This window comes from Gopherus flavomarginatus, chromosome 12 (genome assembly GCF_025201925.1).
Source record: "Gopherus flavomarginatus isolate rGopFla2 chromosome 12, rGopFla2.mat.asm, whole genome shotgun sequence".
In the NCBI taxonomy this organism is placed as follows: domain Eukaryota; kingdom Metazoa; phylum Chordata; order Testudines; family Testudinidae; genus Gopherus; species Gopherus flavomarginatus.
The window spans coordinates 6,511,400-6,536,100 of NC_066628.1; the positions used below are offsets into that span (position 1 = coordinate 6,511,400).

At 50.6% G+C, this 24,701-nt stretch overlaps 1 protein-coding gene across 1 annotated transcript in view; it reads left to right on the forward strand.

The window, feature by feature from the left end:
- Nucleotides 1-1,622: 1,622 nt before the first annotated feature.
- LOC127033132 (zinc finger protein 585A-like) overlaps nucleotides 1,623-24,701 on the forward strand; it is a 30,722-nt gene continuing 7,643 nt past the window's right edge. The window contains exons 1-5 of the mRNA XM_050920937.1: nucleotides 1,623-2,889; nucleotides 11,694-11,781; nucleotides 12,257-12,383; nucleotides 15,593-15,706; nucleotides 16,032-17,834. Coding sequence (XP_050776894.1) covers nucleotides 2,792-2,889; nucleotides 11,694-11,781; nucleotides 12,257-12,383; nucleotides 15,593-15,706; nucleotides 16,032-17,834 — 2,230 coding nt within the window. The 5' untranslated portion in view covers nucleotides 1,623-2,791. The remainder of the gene's footprint in view (nucleotides 2,890-11,693; nucleotides 11,782-12,256; nucleotides 12,384-15,592; nucleotides 15,707-16,031; nucleotides 17,835-24,701) is intronic.

Below are 24,701 nucleotides of genomic sequence, written 5' to 3' on the forward strand. Positions count from 1 at the left end.
CTAGTTTATCTTTGAGAAAAGAAAAGAGTGGTAGATAGTGTGAGAACCACTGACCTGATCAATGCATCGTGGTTCACACTAGTACCTAGTACTTGGTAGGGTTGATGAGTGAGTTCCTACTGGTGAGTTAGATGTAAATATACACATAGTACTTTGTAGGGTTGATGGGTTACATAGATATTATTAAAGAACTTGACATCAACTCCTGCTTTCTGAAAGTAGCTTCAGAAGAACATATCAGGTTGGGGGCGGAAGACAAAAATGGGGATTGCACATTATATGCAACAGCAGGAGAGAAAGATGCTTTCTCGTTATCTGTGCCAGTGCTAGCCCATTGGAGGCCCTAAACAGGAACATTCCCCCCACAATTTAAAACAGGCATGTTCTTATAATAAACAGTGAATCGGGAGCCCTCCTGAGTTGCTTGGGGCTCTAAGCAATTGATTTAGTCTGTTTATGGCTAGGGCAGGCTCTGGTCATGACATCTGAGTAAATTCATACCTTTAGGTAGTACTGCCGTTAAAGAACACATGACATATTCCCAAACTGGTATTGCCATGTAGACGGGAAGGGTGGAACTAGTGTGGGGACTGGGGAGGCAGAATGAATTGCTGGACAGGGGGCATATGTGGGGGTGGCAGGGACACAGAATTAATTAAATAGCTGTTGAGGGGGTGTTTGAGGAGAAACTAGAAGCCCTGCAGGAGCTGGAAGTGATTTGTACCAATCTTGTCACTGGAGCTCATTGGGGTCTCCCAGTTCCAGCTCCTACTGCAGGAGCCAAAATCACCTTCCTTTATAGCTATAGGGGAGAGTTGGCAACAATCCTACATGGGCTGGGCACAGAGGGGGCTTTAATGAAGGTGCCCTCCTCCCAGCACAGCCCCACCCTGCTGGGGGAGCAGCCGCTGTTCCCTTCGGGCTCCCATATCCCAGTGGAGGAGGCAGCAGCTTGTGACTCAGGCCAAAAAACAGAGACAGATGGAGCGCAGCCTCCTCTCTCTGAGCAGGGACCAGACACACCAGCTACTGAATCAACTCCCCGCACTCAACCTGGGGGGATCCAGGGCTGGATTACGGCACCTAGGCAAGAGTCTAGGGGCCCAATTTACGCGTGTGTGTGAGGGGGCTCAGAGAAGCTGCCCTTGTCTAGACTGGGAGAGGCACGGTCTGGGGCAGGGGGGCTGTAGTGGGAGGGTTGATCGCTAGGACCCAGGAGCAGCGAGCGCTGGGCCCCGGCCCGGCAGCAGGAAGTGACTCGCAGCCGCTGCGGTGACTCTGGCTCCCAGGCTCCTGGCGAGATCCCCGAGCCCCGGCGGCTGGTGCTGGGAGCCCGGAGCCCTGGCTGCAGCCGGGAGAGGGGAATCTCCAGCAGGGCCCTTCCCGCTGCTCCCCAGGAGCCTCTCCCAGGGCAGAGCCCCCAGCCCGGCCCGGCCCCTGCCCCGGGGGGCCCCGCTCGGAGGGAAGGTGAGAGAGACCCGCCCCCGCCCCCCCGGCACCCCCGGGCTGCAGGGGGAGGTTTGGCCCCAGGCTGCTCCCAGCGGAGCTGGCTGCGATTCCCGCCCGGGGCCCGGGAAAGCTGCCGCCAGCCCCGGTGGGTGCGTTGTGCGGGGAGCCCGGCCGGGCCGTGCTGGGGCAGCGACACGGGGGCAGAGGGCGGTGGGAGCCGGAGTCACCTGTTGCCCCAAATCTGCTGCTTTGTGTTCCCAGCCCCTGGCCATGCTGGTGTGAACCGCGGCTGCTGCTCAGGGAGATCTGCTGGCACTGCCCTGCCCGCACCCTGCCCGCTCGGGGGCTGACAAGCAGCTCCCGGCTGTTCCTGGGGGGCGGAGGGGCAGAATCTGGGCAGGGGCAAAACTGAATGCACCGGGGGGGTGCAGCAGGTTGGGGAAGGAGCGGGACCCAGGGGCCAAATCAAGGACTGGGGGTAGGAGTTGGTTACAGGCACTGCCACACAGGGCAGAAGGGGAAACCCGGGAGGGGAAAGTGCAGAGAAGTCCCCCCAGTTGGGGTGAGCCAGCTGCAGTGATTGCAAAAATAGGTGTGTGGGGGGGAGGCAGAGGGGCTTTTCCTGCACCTCCCTTTTGCAGGATTTTAGCTCCTGTTTCCTAGGGCTGTGTCCTTAATGGCCCAGTGCCTGGGCAGGGCCCCTCTTCCCTCCTCTCTATGGTGTATCCTAGGCAGATTGGCTCTCCCTGGAGAAGAGGCAGGGGAATGGGAAATGTTGGAGGGGATTCGCCCTGCAGCTGATGGATGATCGCTAAAGAGCCTGAACCTCCCCCCTACCCCGGTAGTTTTGCCATCTGGAGTCTGGGCTCAGTGCTGCAGAAATAACCCTGTAAAGTGCCTTCCAAGATGGCCTCCGACTCCTTTAAAGACCCTGTTTAATCGATATTCCAGACAAAGGGCTCTGGGAGGGGGGAGCATTGAGAAACTCAATTCTCCTTTATTATTTCAAAGGAAGAAAGAAAAGATAATCCCCCATCCCCCTTCCTCCAACCCAACGCTCAGAGCCCAGCACCCCACATTTCAGCCCTAGCCCAGCCCATTGCTGGTCCTTGTTCCTGCAGGCACCAGCGACAGAGCGACCTTTTAGGGCTGGCAGAAAAACGCCGCTAATCCATGCGAGACACTGGGATCCTGTCACAGAAGCAGGCACAGAAAACCCAGGGAGCTTGCGTGAACGGGAGCCGGAGAGGAGGGTGACTTTAGGGTCAGCAGCTCCTGTCCCAAGTCAGCTTTGATTCCTCTTGGGGGACATCCCTGACAATGGGGACTATGCCCACTGCCGATGCTGTGGCCAACCGGGGGCGGGGCGAGCCACTGGGCTGTGTCAGGCTCACTGGGCTGTGTCAGGCTCTTCATCTTCCTCTGGATTCAGCGATCCAGGTCAGTCTGGCGTCAGGGCTGGATAGGCCGGTCGATAGCCCCACCTTCTTTCTCAGTCCCCTGTCATCCCCCGCCCCGTCCCCTCCCAAGTCCACTGATGGTGTCGTCCATAGTCCTTTATAATGTAGGGCAGTGGCTCTCAGCCTTTCCCAACCACTGTACCCCTGGCAGGAGTCCGATTTGTCTGGCCTACCCCCAGGTTAATAGTGACTTTCTTAGAAAATCAGACATAAAAATACAGAAGTGTCACAGCCGCTACTACTGAAAAATTGCTGCCTTTCTCATTTTTACCGTATAATTATAAAAGGAATCAACTGGAGTAGAAATATTGTTCTTACATGTCAGTGTATAGTCTGTATGGCAGTATAAACAAGTCAGTGTCTGTCTGAAATTTTAGCTTATCCTCACTTCGCTAGTGCTTTTTATGGAGCCTGTTGTAAAAGTCGGCAAATCTCTAGATGAGTTGATGTGCTCCCTGCAAGAGGTCTGTGTACCCCCAGGGGTACGTGGGCCTCTGGTTGAGAACCACTGATTTAAGGAGGGCTTCTCCCGACTTTCACAAGATATTTCTGGTCTCTCTCATTGTTTGGCCCTGTTATTGATGAAAGTTTTAGTATCATCACAAAGAAAGAAAGCATAACTAGCATCTTTCCCATCAGCGAACAATCTGTGCATGGCAGAAAGAAGCCCACAGCTGCTTTTACCAATAGATGGCAACTGGGATTTAGCCTCAGGATGATCACCCCGTGTGTGGGATTCATTAAATTCCCTCTCCAGGTCCCCTTTCATTCCCCGCCCTCGGGAGTCTGATTTAGGATCCAGGAAATCAGAGCGTGGTTCCTAAGCGTGGTGAGCGGAGAACTGCTGTGCAATACGACCAGTCTGTGAAGGGGAGGGATAGAACAGGAGAGGATGAACGCTCCAATGCTGGGACAGATGCCGTGGTGTCGAAGGCGGACTGTGACACTTGAGGCGGAAGGAAGGAATCCCCCGGACTCACCCGCATCACACTCAAATAAACCAGAGGTTGACATAGCACCCTTTCCTCTCCCTGCCCAAGCTCTTTCAGACTCTGTTTTAACGAACAAGAATGGGCAGAGAAAATAAATGTTCTTCAGCACAACCCCAGCAAAACGGGACCGTAATCAGGGATGAGACAATCTGCCTCCAAGGAGAAACTTAGCAGCTCTAACATTCACTCTGTTGGGGGGAGGAAGCAGGCTAAATGAGATGCTCAGGGTCGATCTGGACTAGGAAAAGAGGCGCAGGTTCAGTCGGGGTCAGGGAGAAGTGTGCGAGTTAACCCAACCGTTTTTCCCAGTCGGGAGAATCCCAGTTTCCTGCTGCAGCAGATGTAGGATCCCCAGGCCTCTGGGCCTCTCACAGAAGGCCCCGTGGGAATCAGTCCCTCTCGGTGCTGTCTGAATGCAGAGGGACAGGGAGAAAGGACAGAGGGGGTGAGTGATAAGGGTCTTATCTGTGACCCCCAAAAGTTCAATAGCCTCAGCACCCTGCTCCTTCTGATTCCCAGCTCCCCCAGCCTCACCCATTCAGTGCCGCAGTTCTCTGCCCAACATCTGTCCCTCCTGGTCCCTTAGCATTTAATCCCTCAGAGCCGAGTGCCCTCGGAGATTTGGGGAGAGGAGGAGTTACCAGCCCCCAGGGACACTCCCCCTGCAGGGAACAGCTCCAGGTAAATAGGGGAGCCCAGCCCAGGGGCTGGTGGAAGATGGGGGATGGGGACAGATGTGTAGAGTGAAAGTGGAGCCTGTCCCAGGTGTCCTTCTCCTCATCTCCATGGTAGGGGGATCCAGGCTGGGAGTGGAAGGGAGAGGGGGGAACTTCAGCTAGGCAGAGGAACCCTTCCCCAGGGTTGCAGCAGGGAGGAGGGGCTGATGGGGGCTTCTCTTCCTCTGCCTGGGGTAGGAAACAGGACCCCAGCACGTGGTTCTTGGAGTTAATGCCCTATTTGGTTGCATGGGGCAGTTGTGCCCGCTGTGGTCTTAGTCTCTCTGCAGTCTCAAGCAGATCTTGCTGCACCAGTTATGATTGGGTCTTGGTTTCAAGTTTTCCTCTGCAAACATGATGGCTAGAAGCTTATGCAAGGGTGGCTTTATGTAATTAATTATTTTATTTATGGAAAGCAAAGTGCCACTCTTAACCAGGTGACTCCAGGAGGTGGGGCCTTATTGTCTTCTCTACTTTTCCGATTCCCTGAATATGACTCCTTTTCTTGTAATCTGCTGTAGATAAAGTTTCACTCCTTTACATTATCTTAAAATGTTGTTTTTATTCCTCTAAGCACTTCGTCATTAATGTTGTTTAACATTGTGTGGATGGATGTTGTCGTGCTATTTAATTTATATTTTGAATAGCAAATAATCATGGGAAATATTAATAGTTGCTAGTAGCTTGAGCAAAGAGATTTCACAGAATTTCTAGTGTAACATTTCCTGTTTGAGGTGCAATCTTGTAACTAGCAGTTTTCAGTTCTAAATTTTTGTTCTTTTTTGTTGTTGTTGTTGTTGTTGTTGTTTTTGATAATGTTCATTCTTTGGGATCTTTTGAGTTCAAGACTGATTGATTTCCTGGCTTGGTGTCAAAACTGCTTCAGTTTCCTTTGATCCACCAATGGGGATTGCCTTAATCCACACTGTTGTTTTGCAAAAAGAACATCTTGTGTCACCTTAGAGACTTTTAAATTTATTTGAGCATAAGCTTTCGTGAGCTACAGCCCGCTTGATGAAGATGATGATGAAGTGGGCTGTAGCCCACAAAAGCTTACGCTCAGATAAATTTGTTAGTCTCTAAGGTGCCACAAGTACTCCTGTTCTTTTTGCGGATACAGACTAACACAGCTGCTACTCTGAAAACTATTATTTTGATCCACCAATGGGGATTGCCTCAATCCCGTGTTATTTTCCATTGTGCTTTTTCACATGTCACCGCTTGTGTTCTCTAGCGTTCACCAAAGGCCACAGTTTTAAAAGTTGACGGCCCCTAGATCCTTTTAAAAATCCCACAAGGAGCGTAAATTCTCTTAAAAATCTGTCCCTTAGGGCATTTGTATAAAATCCTTCTTCAAAGGAAACTTCCACTATATTTTTTACTAAACATACAACCCCAAGATGGATTGAGAATCACAGGAACTGAAAACTCATGACTTGTGCCCCCCCAGAGTCATGAAATTAATTATTAAAATAAATAAATTAATTCATTTTTCATTCCTTTTGTTTGCCTATTCGTTTCTGTACCTTTAGGGTGCATTCATACTTTTGCTGTTAGCTCTCCCAAAGGAGCCGTATATCTAAAATGGTTGTACAATCCTGTAACATTCAGTGTCATTTTGCAGTTCCAGTAACATGTGGTTTCTCCCCTTTTGTAATTAATAATTTCTGTGAATAATCCCCCATCCTGAAGTACCCCACTGAAGTACATGCCTTACTCTTCTATGACGTCATTTATTGCAGCTATAGATGTCAATTTTTCTACTGATCTCTTTATACACCTCTACCTCGATATAACGTGACCCGATATAACGCGGTAAAGCAGCGCTCCGGGGGGGGCTGCGCTCCGGTGGATCAAAGCAAGTTCAATATAATGTGGTAAGATTTTTTGGCTCCCGAGGACAGCGTTATATCGGAGTAGAGGTGTACTTCCAATTGTCTGTTTTAATTTCATAGCCTTGTATGTGTGCTGCCTAGTTTGTTATGATACATTTCAGGGACGTTCTTCATTCTGACAGATTTACTGATTTGTGCAGCCTATATCAAAGATGTTTTGACTTTTTTAAAAAATTCTCCTGTTTCTCTTCAGGTAGGGGGGAATAGTGCTGACCTCACTTAGTTTGCCTTTTTGGTGAAACCAAAGTGCCTTGCCTCCATTGTGGTTTTGCAGTGAGATAGCTAATGCATAGTAGTTAAAAACACCCATTGTCTTAGCACTGCAGATACAGTGACTATAATGTTGACTCTGACGTTAAATGGATTTGCGGGCTGAAAACTGATACAGATTGTGTGGCTCCTACTCCTGCTCCTTTGACGGGGGTTGCAGCTGAATGTCTGCACCCGTTTGTGTGAGTGTCCTGGAAAACCAGTTAAAGCATTTAAAACTAAAGGAATTAGTGGGGGCTCCCCACTCCCAATTTCCCTCCTTTTACTTATTCATGGCTTGTCTACATGGTGTGACACTACAGCTGTGAAGTTAATGCAAATAACTTACGGATGTTCTCACAGAGAAGTAAGGTGGCCTTAATTTTGACAGTGGCAGTCAGGGCAACCACAGAAGATTGCAGGCGTTCTTCCCCCAAATACTATTAATTATCGGGCCTTTCACCTCTCTTGAACATTCTTAAATTTTGTATCATCCAGGTGTAACCCACATTCGATTTTTCAAGTCCAAAGAGAAGGAGCAAAGCAGTGGGGCGCTCATCTCATCTTCCCTGCATGTTGTGCTCTGTAGAAAAGCCATTGGGTTATTTCACAGGTGTCAGTTTTGGCTTGACAAAATTTCATTAAATGGGTTAAGGCTGAAATTCAAGGTGATCTTGCTCCTGCAAAGGACAGGACATCTTTCATGATCAGGAGCATGGAGGCTGGATAGTGTCATGGTAGATCCTGCTGTGCACACAGGGTTTTGGCCTGACTGTACATTGATCCCCATTATAAGCAACATAGACAAAGTGGGGGCACTCTTGTCCCATGGAAATGAACCAATTGATCCACATATCACTTACAAGTCTGTTACCCTTCTTACACTTTGGTCAGATTAGTGAGCCCGTGACTGCGATGTTCACCAAGGTGGAAGGACTCACCCTGCCAGGCGTATTTTCAGCTCACATCAAACACTGTGACACATCTCTGCACATGTGCAGAGCACGGGGCTAATCTGGCTCAGAAGCTTCCAGAAATAGGGTGCAGCGGCAGTTACTGGACATGCTCTGTGTTTGTTTCTGAAGCTATATCGGATGTTTTCATTGTAGGCAAACCATCTGGCATGGCCACTCCCTGGTTTTTTCACCTGATACGGGAGGCAATCGGGGGTTCAGGCAAGGGATGGGAAAATGTTCTAAATATATCTGCTTAGAACAGCCCTGGGATATCAGCGACTGCTCAGTGCAAGAGCATGCTGGATGTTAGACGGGGTGGGATCTGAGTTACTACAGAGAATTCTTTCCTGTGTGCTGGCTGGTGAGTCTTGCTCACATGCTCAGGGTTTAACTGATCGCCATATTTGAGGTCGGGAAGGAATTTTCCTCCAGGGCAGATTGGCAGCAGCCCTGGAGGTTTTTCGCCTTCCTCTGCAGTGTGGGGCAGGGGTCACTTGCTGGAGGATTCTCTGCAGCTTGAGGTCTTCAAACCACAATTTGAAGACTTCAATAACTCAGACATAGGTTAGGGGTTTGTTACAGGAGTGGGTGGGTGAGATTCTGTGGCCTGTGTTGTGCGGGAGTTCAGACTAGATGATCATAATGGTCTCTTCTGACCTTAAAGTCTATGAGTCTATGAGTCTGCTGGGTTGGATGGGTTTGCTGACAGCTCTGAGCTGTATTTTGAGAGGAAGAAGACACCAATATTATTCAGATTCACAATGGTACATAGGCACCCAACCCTCCCTCCCCTGGTGAAGCTCAGAGGTCTGAGTTTAGGTATTTAGATCCCAGTTTAGACTCCATTGAGAGATACAAAACTCCAGACGAGTCTCAGTGGTTCCAAAACTCACTCAGCACCTGTATTTTCAAGGTAGAATTTCCCGAAGGAATCTTAGTTTCTGCCTCTGAGCCTGAGCCCTGCTGCCTTCCTCTGGGCAGCTGGATACCTGTCTCCCGCCTAAGCCCCAGAGTGATTCAGGAACAAGAGAGAGGACAGGCTGGTGAATGTCTCTCTTGCCTTCAGGGCACAATCCGATAAGTGTGCTCGGAGGCCCACTGGCAGGATTGGGTCCCGTTCAAAATCTGGCTGGAAAAGGAGGCCAGGGTGTTACTATCCAACTTCTCACTCCGTGGTTAGCGCACTTGTCTGGGATGCGAGAGACCCAGGTTCAATTCCTGCCTCAGAGCGAGACAGAGAAAGGGTTTGAGTGGGGGTCTCTGACATCTCAGGCAAGTGTGGTAACCATTGGGTTAAAAGTGATAAAGTGGCACCCGTATCCTCTGGCTGTTTTGTGAGGCGTGAGGCGCCTGCCTGGCTCGTTCTTACAAGGAACTGCTTAGGAACTTAAGCTGTTGGGCTCCAGGAGTGGGGTTCCCATTCCTGGATCACTAGGCATCTCCCTGCAGCGAGGACTTAGGCACCAAACTCCATGAGATGGGCAGGGTTTAGGACACAGCCCTGTGGTCGGCATCTCTCGTTGGTTAGCTTAGGCCAGTGATCCCCAAACTGTGGGGCGTGCCCCCCTGCATGGCTGGACCCAGGCCACCCTGCGGCGGGCAGGGAGGGAGCGCCACCTAGCCGTGGCCCCACCCCCAGCCCTGGCTCCTGCCCCCGGCCACAGCTCCTTTCCCACCCCCTGAGCCAGACCCTTTCCCTGGCTGCGGCCCCAGCCTCAGCTTCCTTACCCCTATCCTGGTTCCTCCTCCTGCTCCCCAGGAGCCATGGCCCCCCTCCCGGGAGGGTTAGGGCCCAGACAGGAGTAAGGAGGGGTGGGGGGGGTGACCCTGAAGTTTGTGGACCACTGACTTAGGCAACTCCTTGCCTAGCGGGCTGTCTTTTTCGGATGCCATTCTAAGGCGCCCATCTCTCCCTAGTCACTTTATAGGCACCTAACTCCGCTTTGGCACCTAACTCCACTTTGTGGATCGCAGGGATATTCCTGTGACTTTCTAGGGGTATGACAGTTGACACTGTGACACTCAGCATCACAACGCCTCAGTTCCTTTGTGAGTCTAGCCCAGAGGCCTGTCCTTCACTGCTGAGAGAGGTGGGTTTTGTTCTTTGCTTTGGGGTAACAAAGGAGCAGGTGCGATGCTGCAGTAAAAACGCAGTGAGGACAAGGCACTTCAACTTTAGCAGGGAGGAAAAGGCCTGAGAAAATAGCTGGGAAATAAGATAAGAGAGGAGCGCGTTAACGTACGTGGGCCAAAGTATAGACCTGCAGATACATGTAACAGTGACAATGGAGGGATGACTCAGTCTAAGGGACAAAGACAGATCTTCTGCCTAATGGCTTGTGTTTGCAAGGAATTCCGAAGTATTCCAAAGACTGTCCAGAATGCGATGCACCAGGGGTAGGCAACCTATGGCACGTGTGCCGAAGGCAGCATGCGAGCTGATTTTCAGTGGCACTCACACTGCCCGGGTCCTGGCCACCGGTCCAGGGGGCTCTGCATTTTAATTTAATTTTAAATGAAGCTTCTTAAATATTTTAAAAACCTTTTTTACTTTACATACAACAGTAATTTAGTTATATATTATAGACTTATAGAAAGAGACCTTCTGAAAACGTTAAAATGTATTACTGGCACCCGAAATCTTAAATTAGAGTGAATAAATGAGGTGCCGAGTCCTGCGTTTCACCATTCAGTGTTTTGTGTGCATTAAATGATTGTTCACTACAGAACGTCTGTGACCTGTCTGACAATGGAAACAGACAGATGGAGAACCCCCCTACCCTACTCCCACCCCTCTTTTCCTTCTGGCTTTTACACGACAGGGCTGACAAGGACCCTGGTCTGATTTCCGGGCAGGATTCAGATCTCAGCCACACCGGAGTCACTGCTGGTTCTGGGCCAATTGGATCAGCCTCTGCCTGCCTGTCCCTGGGGGCTGCAGGGGCAGGACAGGGAGGCTCAGGCATTAGCTGCTGCTACCAGAGGGCTCCGATTCTGGCCAAGAGAGAGGAGGAGGTGGGTGGGTGTGTGTCTCTCTGCTCCTGATGTTACAGCCCGAGAGTTAAGCTCCCTGGTCAGATGCTGCTGCTGCCTCCAGTTTGGTCTGGGAGCCCAGGCTGAGCAGCTGCTGCTCCTGCAGTGGGGACCGTGGTGGGGCGAGACCTTCATTAAAGCTCTCTCTGTGCCCAGCCCCGGGGGGGGGGGGAGGCTCCAGTGGCTGGAAGCAACCCCCTCAGGGCAACCTCGGGCTCTGCCAATGCCAGCCCCTGAGCCGGAGCATGGGTGGATGGGGAGAGACCCGGCTGGGGCCAGGCAGGAAAGTGACTCTGCTCAATTGCTCCCTCCTTGCCCCATCTCTGCTCCCTGGTGTTTGTGAATCCCAGAGCTGCTGCCCTCACGGACACACCCCCACTCACACTCCTGTGAGCAGTGGCAGTCGCTGATCTGATGAGAGCAAATGCCCATAGGACCAGGACAGTAATCAGTTCTCATTGGCAGAGGGAAGGTGATAGAAACAGAGAGTGACCAGACTGGAAGGGCAGCAGGAGCAGGAAGTGGAGAGGGAGGTTCCCAGCTCCCAGCCCTGCCTAGACCCATTCCCTGCCCCCTGGCAGACTGACTCTCCTAGGAACAAGATGAGGAGCTGACAGAGCAAAAGCCAGTTCCTGTTCCGGCCGAGTCCCTGCGTCACTGAGGGGACGTGCTGCCCTCTGGGCCAATGTCAGGGGGATCCCCAAAGTGGCTCCTTTGATTCTGCTCAGAGATGCTGTTACGGGGAGAGTTTCAAAGTGCCCCGGAGGGTTTAGTTCTGCTGGGAGGGGCCTGGCCTGGCTGGAAATAAACTAACTGAATTTCTTCCCAGCGTGGCAGAGTCCAGAGCATCAGTCTGCAGGGAGAGAGCCTGGGGGGAATCGGGGTGTGAAATGGACTCCAGCCCCTTCTGAAACCTCCCCAGTCACCCCTCTCACCCTGACAGGCTGAAGAATCACATCCAGATTTTGCTCCAGATCAACTGGTCTTCCAGGAAACGGGGAAAAGAAATGGCTTTGATGGAGCCAGCTCAGGTAGGGGGTTTTCAGGGAGCTGCAGGCGGGGGAGGTTGCTGCAGATGGAGAGGGGCTGGAATCACACAGGGGGAGGCAGGGAGGGAACAGGGTGTGATAAACCTGCCCTAACATGTTCAACCTGGGACCTGATTTTCTGAACAGGCCTGTTGGCGGGGGGGACACAGGACATTCCCTCATTTCTGAACCAGGAAACGCCCCCCTGGGCAGGGCTGGGAAAATTGACCAGACTCTCAGTGCTGGAGCCTGAACCCGCTGGCCCGAAGCAGCTGTGAAATACCAAGGGAAGCTGTTGGGATTCCTGTTCCCTGCTCATCAGCCTGTTGCTGGCAGACGTGTGGGAATGAGAAGACCTTGCCCACTGCTGTCTGCTGGGGGGGACAAGGAGCTGTCACCTTCGCCCCACCCCCTGAAGCCTCCTGGCTGCTCTGAGGGTGGGGGTGGGATTTTTTATCTCTGGTCTTTGTTGTTTCAGGGGCCAGTGACCTTCGAGGAGGTGGCTGTGTATTTCACCCAGGAGCAGGGGGCTCTGCTGGACCCCGCTCAGAGAGCCCTCTACAGGGATGTCATGCAGGAGAACTATGAGACGGTGACCTCGCTGGGTAAGGGATTCCTGTCCCCTCGGTTATTTGAAGATGCAGGATCTGCATCTCTGAATCTACACAGGTTCTTCCCTGGTCAGTGAGGGGAGCCAAACTCGAACAGCTTAATGGGACTAAATCAGGGGGCCCAGATAATCTTCATCCAAGAATATTAAAGGAACTGGAACATGAAATTGCAAGCCCATTAGCAAGAATGTTTAGTGAATCTGTAAACTCGGGGGTTGTACCGTATGGCTGGAGAATTGCTAACGTAGTTCCTATTTTTAAGAAAGGGGGAAAAAAGTGATTCGGGTAACTACAGGCCTGTTACTTTGACATCTGTGGTATGTAAGGTCTTGGAAAAAATTTTGAAGGAGAAAGTAGTTAGGGATATTAAGGTCAATGGTAATTGGGACAAAATATAACCTGGTTTTACAAAAGGTAGATCTTGCCAAACCAACCTGATCTCCTTCTTTGAGAAGGTAACAGACTTTTTAGACAAAGGAAATGCAGTGGATCTAATTTACCTCAATTTCAGTAATGCATTCAATATCGTTCTACATGAGGAATTATTAGCTAAATTGGAAAAGATGGGGATCAATATGAAAATTGGAAGGTGGATAAGGAACTGATTAAAGGGGAGACTACAACGGGTCACACTGAAAGGTGAACTGTCAGGCTGGAGGGAGGTTACTAGTGGAGTGCCTCAGGGATCAGTTTTGGGACCAATCTTATCTAATCTTTTTATTACTGACTTGGGCACAAAAAGTGAGAATGTGCTAATAATGTTTGCAGATGACACAAAGCTGGGAGGTATTGCTAACACAGAGAAGGACCGGGATAACATACAGGAAGATCTGGATGACCTTGTAAACTGGATTAATAGTAATAGGATGAAATTTAATAATGAAAAGTACAAGGTCATGCATTTAGGGATTAATAACAAGAATTTTTTTTATAAACTGGGGACTCATCAGTTGGAAGTAACAGAGGAAGAGAAGGACCTCGGAACATTGGTTGATCACAGGAGGACTATGAGCCGCCAATGTGATATGGCCGTGAAAAAAGCAAACGCGGTTTTGGAATGCGTCAGGCGAGGTATTTCCAGTAGAGATAAGGAGGTGTTGGTACCATTATATAAGGCACTGGTGAGACCTCATCTGGAATATTGTGTGCAGTTCTGGTCTCCCATGTTTAGGAAGGATGAATTCAAACTGGAACAGGTACAGAGAAGGGCTACTAGGGTGATCCAAGGAATGGAAAACCTGTCTTATGAGACTCAAAGAGCTTGGCTTGTTTAGCCTAACCAAAAGAAGGCTGAGGGGGGATATGATTGCTCTTTATAAATATATCGGAGGGATAAATACCAGGGAGGGAGAAGAATTACCAGGGAGGGAGAGGACACAAGAACAAATGGATATAAACGGCCATCAGAAAGTTTAGACTTGAAATTAGACGAAGGTTTCTAACCATTAGAGGAGTGAAGTTCTGGAACAGCCTTCCAAGGGGAGAGGTGGAGGCAAAAGACATATCTGGCTTCAAGACTAAGCTTGATAAGTTTATGGAGGGGATGGTAAGATGGGAAAGCCTGATTTTGGCAATTAATTGATCTTTGACTACTAGCGGTAAATATGCACAATGACCTTTGCTGGGATGTTAGATGAGGTGGGATCTGAGTTATTGCAGAGAATTCTTTCCTGGGTGTCTGGCTGGTGGGTCTTGCCCACATGCTCAGGGTTTAACTGGTCACCATATTTGGGGTCGGGAAGGAATTTTCCTCCAGGGCAGATCGGCAGAGGCCCTTGGGGGTTTTCCCCTTCCTCTGCAGCGTGGGGCACGGGTCACTTGCTGGAGGATTCTCTGCATCTTGAAGTCTTTAAACCACAATTTGAGGACTTCAGTAGCTCAGGCATAGGTTAGAGGTTTGTTACAGGAGTGGGTGGGTGAAATTCTGTGGCCTGCGTTGTGCAGGAGGTCAGACTAGACAATCATAATGGTCCCTTCTGACCTGAAAGTCTATGACGCTATGGAGGGGAATGGGGCCTCTAAGGCACAGTTACCGTGTGAGAGAGACTTGCATCTCCATATCCCCTCCAATGGAACTAACCTAATGGACCTGCTAAACCAGGGGCGGGCAAACTTTTTGGCCTGAGGGCCGCATCGGGTTTCCAAAATTGTATGGCTGGCTGGTTAGGGGAGGCTGTGCCTCCCCAAACAGCCTGGCGTGGCCCAGCCCTGCCCTCTATCTGACCTCCTGCTTCTCGCCCCCCTGATGGCCCCCCTGGGACTCCTATCCCATCCATCCCCCCCTGTTCCCTGTCCCCTGATGGCCCCTCATGGACCCTTGCCCCATCCACCTCTCCTTGTCCCCTGCCGCCCCATCTAACTCCTCCTCTCATTCCTGACTGGCCCCCCCCGGGACCTCTGCCCCCATTCAACCCCCTTGTTCCCCGCCCTCCGACCGCCCCAACCTCTAGCCACATCACCACCCCCTGATCACCACTCCAAACTCTCCTGCCCTCTATCCAACCCTCGTCCCCGCTCCCTGCCCCCTTACCGTGCTGCCTGGAGCACTAGGATAGGCAGCCGTGCCACCATGCAGCATGGAGCACTGGGTCAGGCCCCGGCTCTACAGTGGCGCTGCTGGCAAGAGCTCGCAGCCCCGCCGCCCAGAGCATTGTGCCGGCGGGACAGTTTGCTGAGGCTTCAGGGGAGAGGGAATAGCGGGGAAGGGCCCTGGGCCAGGAGCTCAGGGGCCGGGCAGAAGGGTCCCGTGAGCCGAGTGTGGGCCACGGGCCATAGTTTGCCCACCTCTGTGCTAAACCATCCCCGCCTCCATCTTTCAAAGGGGGAGAAGCCATGTATTGTCCTGTCTGTGTTGTTTCTCATTCGCACGCAGAATCCCTGGTCACCTCCCTCCTTGGGACTAGCTCCAGCCATGCAGAGGGCTCTGGGCTCTGCTGGTTTAGAAATAGGCAGGGGTTTAACATTAGAACTGGGTGTGTATCAGCAAGGACCCCAGAGCGCACAGATCCTGGAAACTCCTAGTGAGGGTGTCACAATTCTCCCCAGATGTCTGCCTCTCCCAAGGGGGCTCGGTGAACATGTTCCCGTCCTCTGGAATTGCACGATCCCTCAGCCCAGATTCAGCTCACAGAATGCCCCTTATGACAGATGCGCTGTCAATCCTCCATGCACCCTGATCTGGTCTGATTTCACCATGTGCACAGGATTTCCCATTCCCAAACCTGAGTTGATTGCCCGGCTGGAACGAGGGGAAGAGCCGTGGGTCCCGGATCTCCAGACCTGCGAGGAAAGAGAGATCCTGAGAGGCACTCGCACAGGTGAGAACTGACACAGAAACCATGTGGTGAATGAAGGAAAAAGTTGAGAATCCCAAAAATGTGGTGTGAGCAAGGGCCCTCAGTTCTTCCTCATCTCACCCAGGGCAGATCTGGAGTCAGCAGATATCGCTCACAGTTTTCCACCCATCCTGTTAGCTGCAGGAGTTTCCTTCCCAACTTTTCTTCTCTGTGAATGTTTGGGTGGGATGTGGAGGCAGAATCCAATTGCTCAGTCTTCACAGCGTTAGCATGTTGGGTTTCCCCTCTGAGCTATTCCTCTTCCTCCCCAGCACAATGATTCCTGTCTGGATTATGTCTCTCCCAGCAGGTGCTGAGCGAGGAAGTGAGAACGAGGAGGGGAATTGTCATGAGGATGTTCTTGGAGAAGTGGAACCACAGGGGACCTTTGTGGAAAGGGCTAAAGGGAATTTTTCCCAGTGCTTGGAAGAGGGAGAAGCCTGGGGAAATTGGCACAGGTCAGAAAGGCTGATGGGAAACTGCCTGAGGAAGAAAGTGGATGAAACTATTAACTGTGGGGGAGGAAACAAGGATTCCACAGCCCAGCAGACAAATCCCAAGGAAGAGAAACTCTACCACTGCCCCCAGTGTGGGAGAGGATTCGTTGTGAGATCACAGCTTCTTATACATCAAACAATCCATAACAGCTCAGACTTCAATAGCCATGGGAGAGTCGACATGGGAGAGAAACGCTATCAATGCCTTGAGTGTGGGAAATGTTTTAATTGGACATCAGCACTTATTACACATCAGGCAACCCACATGGGAGAGAGACCCCATAAGTGCTTGGAGTGTGGGAAAAGCTTCAGTAACAGCTCAAATCTTACTAAACATCGGAGAATCCACATGGGAGACAGACCCTATAAATGCCTCGAGTGTGGGAACTGTTTCAGTCAGAAGACCACCCTCATTATGCATCAGAAAACCCACACAGGAGAGAAACCCCATAAGTGCTTGGACTGTGGGAAAAGCTTCACACAGAGATCAGCCCTGAGTACACATCAGACAATCCACACAGGAGAGAGACCCTATAAATGCCTCGACTGTGGGAAAAGTTTCATTCAGCGCTCACACCTTCTTCGACATCTGAGAATTCATACTGGGAATAAACCTCATAAATGCCTCCACTGTGGGAAAAGTTTCATTCAGAGAACAAACCTTATTTCCCATCAGACAATCCACACAGGAGAGAAGCCCTATAAATGCTTGGACTGTGGGAAAAGCTTCAAGAACAGCTCCTATCTCACTAAACATCGGACAATCCACACAGGAGACAGTCCCTATAAATGCCTCCTCTGTGGCAAAAGTTTTGTTCTCAGTTCCGACCTGATTGTGCATCAGAGGATTCACACAGGAGAGAAACCCTACGTATGCTTGGACTGTGGGAAAAGCTTCAAGAACAATTCCTACCTTACTAAACATCGGAGAATGCACACAGGAGAGAGACCTTATAAATGCCTCGACTGTGGGAAGTGTTTCAGTCAGAAGTCATCCCTTAGTACCCATCAGACAATCCACACTGGAGAGAGACCCAATAAGTGCTTAGACTGTGGGAAAAGTTTCACTCAGCGGTCAGCCCTTGTTATACACCAGAGAATCCACACAGGAGAGAGACCCCATAACTGTTTGGACTGTGGGAAAAGTTTCACGCACAGATCAGCCCTCCTTAGACATCAGGCCATCCACACAGGAGAGAGACCCCATGAGTGCATGGAATGTGGGAAACGTTTCATTCAGAGATCAACCCTTATTAGACATCAGGCAGTCCACACAGGAGAGAGACCCCATGGGTGCTTGGACTGTGGGAAGTGTTTCACCAACAGGTCATCCCTTATTAGGCATCAGGCCATCCACACAGGCGAGAGACCCCATAAGTGCCTGGACTGTGGGAACAGTTTCATTCAGAGATCGAACCTTATTATACATCAGAGAATCCACACAGGCTATAAACCTCATAAATGTCTGGCCTGTGGGAAAAGTTTCAGGAAGAGCTCATACCTTACTAAACATCTGAGAACTCACAAAGGCGTGGGAGACCCACGGAACAGCTTGATTGTGGAAAAAGATTCAATCCGAGCTCACACGTCAGTGATCCACAAAACAGAGAGACCTTGAGCAATGGGGAAACTTCATTTGGTGCTCCCAGAGAATCGGGCATCAGCAAATCTGCACAGGAAAGTAACCGCTGAGATGTTTGTTCTCAGCGTGGAAAATGCTCCAAGTGGAACTAACACCACGTTGGACATCAGACTTGACTCTGCACAGCAGGGAAATTCTCTGAGTGCCCTGACTTTGGCTGGCCATAGTAACAAACCCATTTCCTCGTTCCCACACACATCAGGGGCATTTGGCTCCCAAGAATCCAGCGGCCCATGGCTGGGGTGAGGATCCAGCAGCAGCCGAGCATCAGCTGGTCAGTGACCCTCTGGCTCTGCCTGGTCTAAGCAAACCCCAGGCAGAGGAGGAGAAGCCCCGATCAGCCCCCGCTCCCTGCTGCAGCCCTGGCTGCTGAGCTGATGGGCCACAGGTCGGGGGAAGGGAGAGAGAGAAACTCCTCCAGCTGCTCCTCTGCCTGGCTGAAGTTCCCCCCTCTCCCTTCCCCTCCCAGCCGGAATCCCCCTGCCATGGACATGAGGAGAAGACACTTGATCCAGGCCCCATCTTCACTCTACACACGTCCCCTCCCCCATCTTTCACCAGCCCCTGGGCTGGGCTCCCCCTTACCTAGGTCTGTTCCCTGCAGGGGGAGTGTCCTTGGGGGCTGGGAACTCCTCCCCTCCCCGAATCCCCCAGAGCGCTGGGCTCCAGAGGATCAAATATTGAGGGACCTGGGTGCTGGGATAGGAAACTGGGGATTGAATGGTTGGGGCTGGTGGAGCTGGGAAGCAGGGGGATCTGGGTGCTGGGGCTATCGAGCGTTTGGGGATCATGGGATAAGAGGCGAGGGAGAGCACTGGGGTAGAGAGGTGCTGCCTCTCCTCACTCAGCCCCCCTGTCCCCTCTGCATTCAGACAGCGCCACTGAGAGGGGCTGATTCCCACAAGGACCCTTTGTGGAAGGCCCGAGATCCCGCCTCCGCAGCATCAGCCTCCAAGGGTCTTTCTATGATAGGAAACGTGATCAGGATCAGCCAGAGCCTCTCTGTGACCCTGCACCAGATTTTGTGGTATAAACTGTGAGACTCGGGCAAACCTGGTGCCAGCTCATGGTGCAGCCCAAGGCCAATTCACTTGTGTATTAGGATAGATTAAAGAGATTGTTCAATGTATAAGAGTGTATTTGGTGTTTAAACGTCATGAAGAGTAATGAGATGTTCCTTGCATTGTTTTCACTTAACTATATCTTGTTATAATGTAGTAGCAAAAATATTTGCACTGTGTGTACCCCATAACTAAATAACCCATCAAACGAGGAAGAAGCCTTGTGGAATGCAAATGAACTTTAACAGAAAAGAGCTAATTTCAAAGCAAGTGGACGTTATGTGTTATGACCGGAGGTCAAAGACTCAAAAACGCATTCCTCACTCTCGGTCATCAAAAGAAGACCCAACGTAGGGAGTGACCCTATCAGTTTGTTTTCTGTGAGAAGCTTTAAGTATGGATTCAAAGAACGATCCTGGATTTCTGGCTTCTTTGGACTCTTACAGGGAAGAATACCGCATACAAGCTGTGATTCCTCAGGGACAATCTGGGTACCCTGAAAAGACTTTTGGGAACCTGTCAGTTTATTACATCACTGCCACCCTTTGGAATAACAAAGTGTGACTTACCTGGGCATGCATCTTACCTGCTTTAACCTCTCAATGACTCTCACTTCCTTTTCTTAGCTAATGATCCTTTAGTTCAGTGGTCCCCAACGCGGTGCTCGCAGATGCCATGGCGCCCACCAGGGCCTCTGTGTGCGCCCGCATACTGGCCGGCGGACAAGCATCCTCTGAAATGCCGCCAAAAAGCAGGGTCATCAAGAGGCATCGCCACCAAAAAGCAACGTCATCAAGAGGCGTCGCCACTGAAATGCTGCTGATTTTTGGTGGCATTTCGGCGATGCCTCTTGACTTTGCCGCTTCTTGGCAGATGATTGTCCACCGGCCATGGTCCTTGGTGGCTCATTGTCTGGCGCCCGCCACCCAGAAAAGGTGGGGACCACTGCTTTAGTAAATTTACTATAGAACTGGCTACCTGCGTTGTCTTCGGTGTAAGATCTAGGGTACCAGTTGCTCTGAGGTAAGTGACTGATCTCTTGGGACTGGGAGCAACGTGATGTGATGGGGTTTTTGGTGTAAATGACCTTTTATCACAGAGTCCAGTTTGGGTGGCAAGACAGACTGGAGAGTCAAGGTGGGCTGTCTGTGAGTCTAGGGTAAGATGGAGATAGTGACCCAGGAGTTCACATTTGTCAGTGGCCTGGTGAAATCTAAATACAGAATGAACCAGCAGCTTGAGGCATCTGCCTGGTTTTCTGCCAATCTGCCCGGAGGTCGGCATGGCCAGTTGTGAACCGCTCCAGGCAGCGTGACACACTCACCTGGAGCATCTTATCTATTCAGATCCCCCCTATTAACAGAGTGATCATTAGTCCCTGAGTCCCCCCGTGGGGCCGGGTTATCTCATTCCCAGATAGTCTCACATTTCTCCAGACTGTGCGGAAAAAGATTTAGCGTTTGTACATTTTCTCCCTTATGGGCCAGACTCAAACAGATGCTAAAAGAATGGGAAGAGAGACAGTCAAACGTGGTGTTTTAACTTCTGTGCTATTTCAGGGTGATGGGGTGAGTCCGAGGGATTCCCTCCTTCTCCCATCACCATCATGCTCCATTCTCCACACAGCAGCCTCTGTCCCAGCAATGCAGTTTTATCCTGTCCCTGTTCTCCTCCTCCACCTCCCAAGGTGTCACTTACCACCGTGTCCCTGGCTCTCTGTGCCTAGGAATCACAGTTTTGATGTCTGTGATCCTAAGTCAGACCCCTGAGGGCTGGAGAAGGAAGGGTTACAGACCTGGAAGGGAATTCAAATGAACCTCAAAGAACATTTTGATCTTTCCAATTGTATATCCCCATTTGCATCTCTTGGTAAAATTGTTTCCAGTTTTTGTCTAGGGCAGCCCAGATCATGTGTAGATTGGAAGCTGGTTTGTGAGTTTTTGGTCTATTATGATGATGCAGAAACTTTTGTAACTAATGACCAACTGTGGTCGTGGTTTATGTGGTGAGAAGTAAAGCAGGTTTAGCCCCTTTAGAAGAAAATGAGTACACTTATTTTCTGGATTTTGAGTCTTCAGATTCTCTGGAATTTCACTTTCTGAATGTGAAAGTACTTTGTAGCTCACTCTGTATTGTGGGTTTTTCTCTATTCCCAAAGACCTTTTGGTCACATACAGTAATTCCTCACTTAAAGTCGTCCCGGTTAATGTTGTAAGGTTGCTGATCGATTGGGGAACATGCTCGTTTAAAGTTGTGCAATGCTCCCTTCTAACATTGTTTGGCAGCTGCCTGCTTTGTCTACTGCTTGCAGAAAGAGCAGCCCGTTGCAGCGAGCTGGTGGGGGGTTGGAACCAGGGTGGGCCGACAGCCCCCCTATCAACTCCCCGCTTCCTTAAGTTCCCTGTGTAGCAGCCACCCAGCAGGCGATCAATTGCTGGGCAGTTCAGCTGTCCCTCCCCTCACTGCCCTGTGATGCTCCTGCCCTTTGCCTTGGAGCTGCTCCCCGGAGCCTCCTGCTTGCTGTGCGTGGAGGGGGGACAATGGAAAGGGGGGGGCTAGTGTCAGGATGTCCCCCACCCGCCTGCTCCTGCCCCCTGCTTACCACATCTCTATAGAGCAGGAGCGAGGACACTACAGGGCTCAGGGCGGAGGGAGCTTCCTGGCAGCAGCTGCTGTCTCAACTTGCTGATTTATTTAAAAAGGCAATGTACTTAGAGTGGGGTCAGCATACTTAAAGGGGCAATGTGCATCTCTCTCTCACACACATGGGGTTTGTGTCTGTCTCTGTCTGCCACGCTGTCTCCCCTCCCTCCAGTCGTGCTGCCTTGTAGAGTGTGAGGCTACATTAACAACAATGTGTTAACCCTTGAGGGCTCAGCCAAGTGCTAGTTCATCATTTAGCAGTAAGGCATTCTTTGGGAAATAGCCACCCTCTGACTTGACCACCTCCACCAAGCTTCACAATCATCATTGCTGTGTACAGTATTAAATTATTTGTTTAAAACTTATACAGTGTGTATGTGTGTTTATATAGTCTTTCGTCTGGTGAAAAAAAATTCCCTGGAACCTAACCCCATCCATTTACATTAATTCTTATGGGAAAATTGGATTCGCTTAACATCATTTCGCTTAAAGTCGCATTTTTCAAGAACAGAACTACAATGTTAAGTGAAGCGTTACTGTACTTGGATATTAGACTAGTGTGACAGGGTGTAACTCAGATTTATTGAGGGCTTCATGGGGCAAATGTTCATTTGCCAGAACAGTCCTTTTCAATTTAATTTTGAGCTTTTTCTACCCCTTGTCGTGTGATTTTTTTTTCTTTGAACAATGGTAATGAACAAAGGCTGAGGGTGCGAGCTAGATTCACACTCCCAGAGGCAGACACTGTAATGGGGAAGGAAGTTACAGCCTGATCTCTGCAGTGATGTGAGACACAGTCAGGAGGGGGAGAGGGTGGCAGATGGAGAGGAACAGAACTGGGAAACTGCTGGGTTTGTTCCTCAGAACCAGGCAGCTGAGCCTGAGAACTGTGAACTTACTGCATCAATGCTAGAGAGAGACAGGAATTATCCTGCAAGTGTTGGGTTCAGCGGTACCTGAATTGTAAAATGCTGTGAATCCTGCCCAACAGAAATGTTGTGGGTAGGGGGCGGCGTCTCCTGATTGCTGAGAGGATGAGGCTGGGCTGAGATGAGGAGGCCAGGGATGTCAGGGGCACCTGGGCAGCTTTGAAGCCAGGGAGATCCCTATTGTGGAGGCCAGAGAGAGATGAGGAGCCTGACAGCCCAGCTGGTCACCTTTCCATCTACCGCAGTGTCCTGTGTGGGGACGATAGCGACGGTCTCTGCCCCACTCACCCCAACCTGCATCCCTCTAACCTGAGCTCTTTGGATTCCCTGCTCTCAGGGTGTTTGCTTTTGTGATGGTCTCCAAGCGCCTCTCGTGGCTTCTCGACACTTTTCTCCTAATGTGTAGATGTTGCTGGTGAATGGGGCATTTGGGTGCAGCAGTGGGCTGGGCTGGGACAGAACTGGGCTGGGGATGGACAAAGGAGTCTGTCCTTTGCTTTTCCATTGAAATAATAAAGTAGAATTTAGTTTCTCCCACTCCCAGTCTCCGTTGTGTTGCATGAAATAGCTGCCAACTGCAGAGGTAAGGTGAAAGGTTAAAGCAATGCACATGTGGCCTGGGATGGAAATGCACCATGAGGTGACCAGCCAACCTCATCCCTGCCCTGTCACAGGCTTCTCAAACTCTCCTTAGAGATAAAACTCTCTTAAATCTTGTGCCCTGCTCCCTGACCCCAATACAAATCAGGACCAGTCTGATTGGGCTCCCAGGTTCATCCCCCTCTCCCTCACCCAGGTGCCAGGCAGGAGTAATCCCACTGGAGTCACATGACCTGTCTACACCACTGTGAAGTTGTTGTGAGAGGAGAATCAGACTGTTGGCCTCTAGGTCTGTTTGCAGGAGATACAGTCAAACATAGAGCAATAATGATCCTGATCCCTGAGCTGGGCTTCAGCCCAGTGCCCCTGTTCTCACAACCTCACCGCCTGCCTGATTCTAGCTCATTGGGACTAGGGTCTGAAACATTGTGGAAATGAGGGGGGAGAGGGAATGTTATAGCTGAAATCACACGTGTGTTTTGAAAGCTTAATGGGACCTGCTTTGCTCTCCTGCTTGGACATTTTCTCTGGGATCCCGGGGACATAAAGGAGCAAGTGTTACCATCTTGGCTGCGAATCCCCATTGTGACTGTCTACACCAGCGGTTCTCAAACTATGGGATGGGCCTCCCACAGGAGTCACGGCCTGTGTGTCCGGTGGGGTTTTTTAAGAGTACCGGTTGTTAGCCCCAGGTGGCTGCAGCTCATGAAGGAGGGCTGTGCACATCTGGGGGGTGGGGATTAAAGGGATGCTAGGGCGCTCTTCCCTCCACTCCCTCAGAAAAAATCTCACATGGAGGCAGCGGGGCTCCAGCTGTCAGTTCCAGGTGGAGCAGCAGCGCAGAAGTAAGCGTGGCACTGGGGTGATAAGTCTGCTGTGAACAGTGGTATTGATGACTATCACTTTTCACCTGGCCACCCTTACTTCTGTGCTGCTGCTGGCACCAGCCACTGCTCTCCACTCTGCCTTCAGAGCTTTGTGTCGGTTTATATACTTCTGAGGGTGGGGGCGTAAATAACAACAGACACAAAGTAGGGGATCCAATGAAATAAAGTGGAGAACCACTGGTCTACACTATTATGGTCACCGTTTTTACAAAATTATGATAAAACTCGAACAAAGTACAAGCCTTGTGAGATGTCTGAAAAGTCATCATCTGCTGAATATTATTGTCCTGTTAAAAGGTGTGTATCAACATTATGTATGGAGTTATGAGATTTTGCTATATGTTTGTTACTGAAACATGGTGTAAATCTTGAAAATGTCCACAGATTAGCTCCTCAGAGCCAGGTGCTAAGTGGGCATTAATTGCTTAGCCAGCCATTTGCCAGCACAGGGGGGGAGTTGTGAACAAGAAATTTACAATTCACCTGAAGGGTGGTTGGAAGCTCGTGTGCGCCACAGACTGATTATTGCCTGCCCCTCAACTGAGGGTAAACCTCAGAGAGGAGAGCGGTATAAAAACAAGGGAGAGTGGCCTCCATTTTTACCTCTCCTCCCCTGTCTTTACAGAAGGCAACAGGATGGCTTGAAAGACAAGAGGAACATTGGACTAGGGAGGGCAGGCCAAGGCTGGAAGGAAATCCAGCTTGGTACTAAGAACTG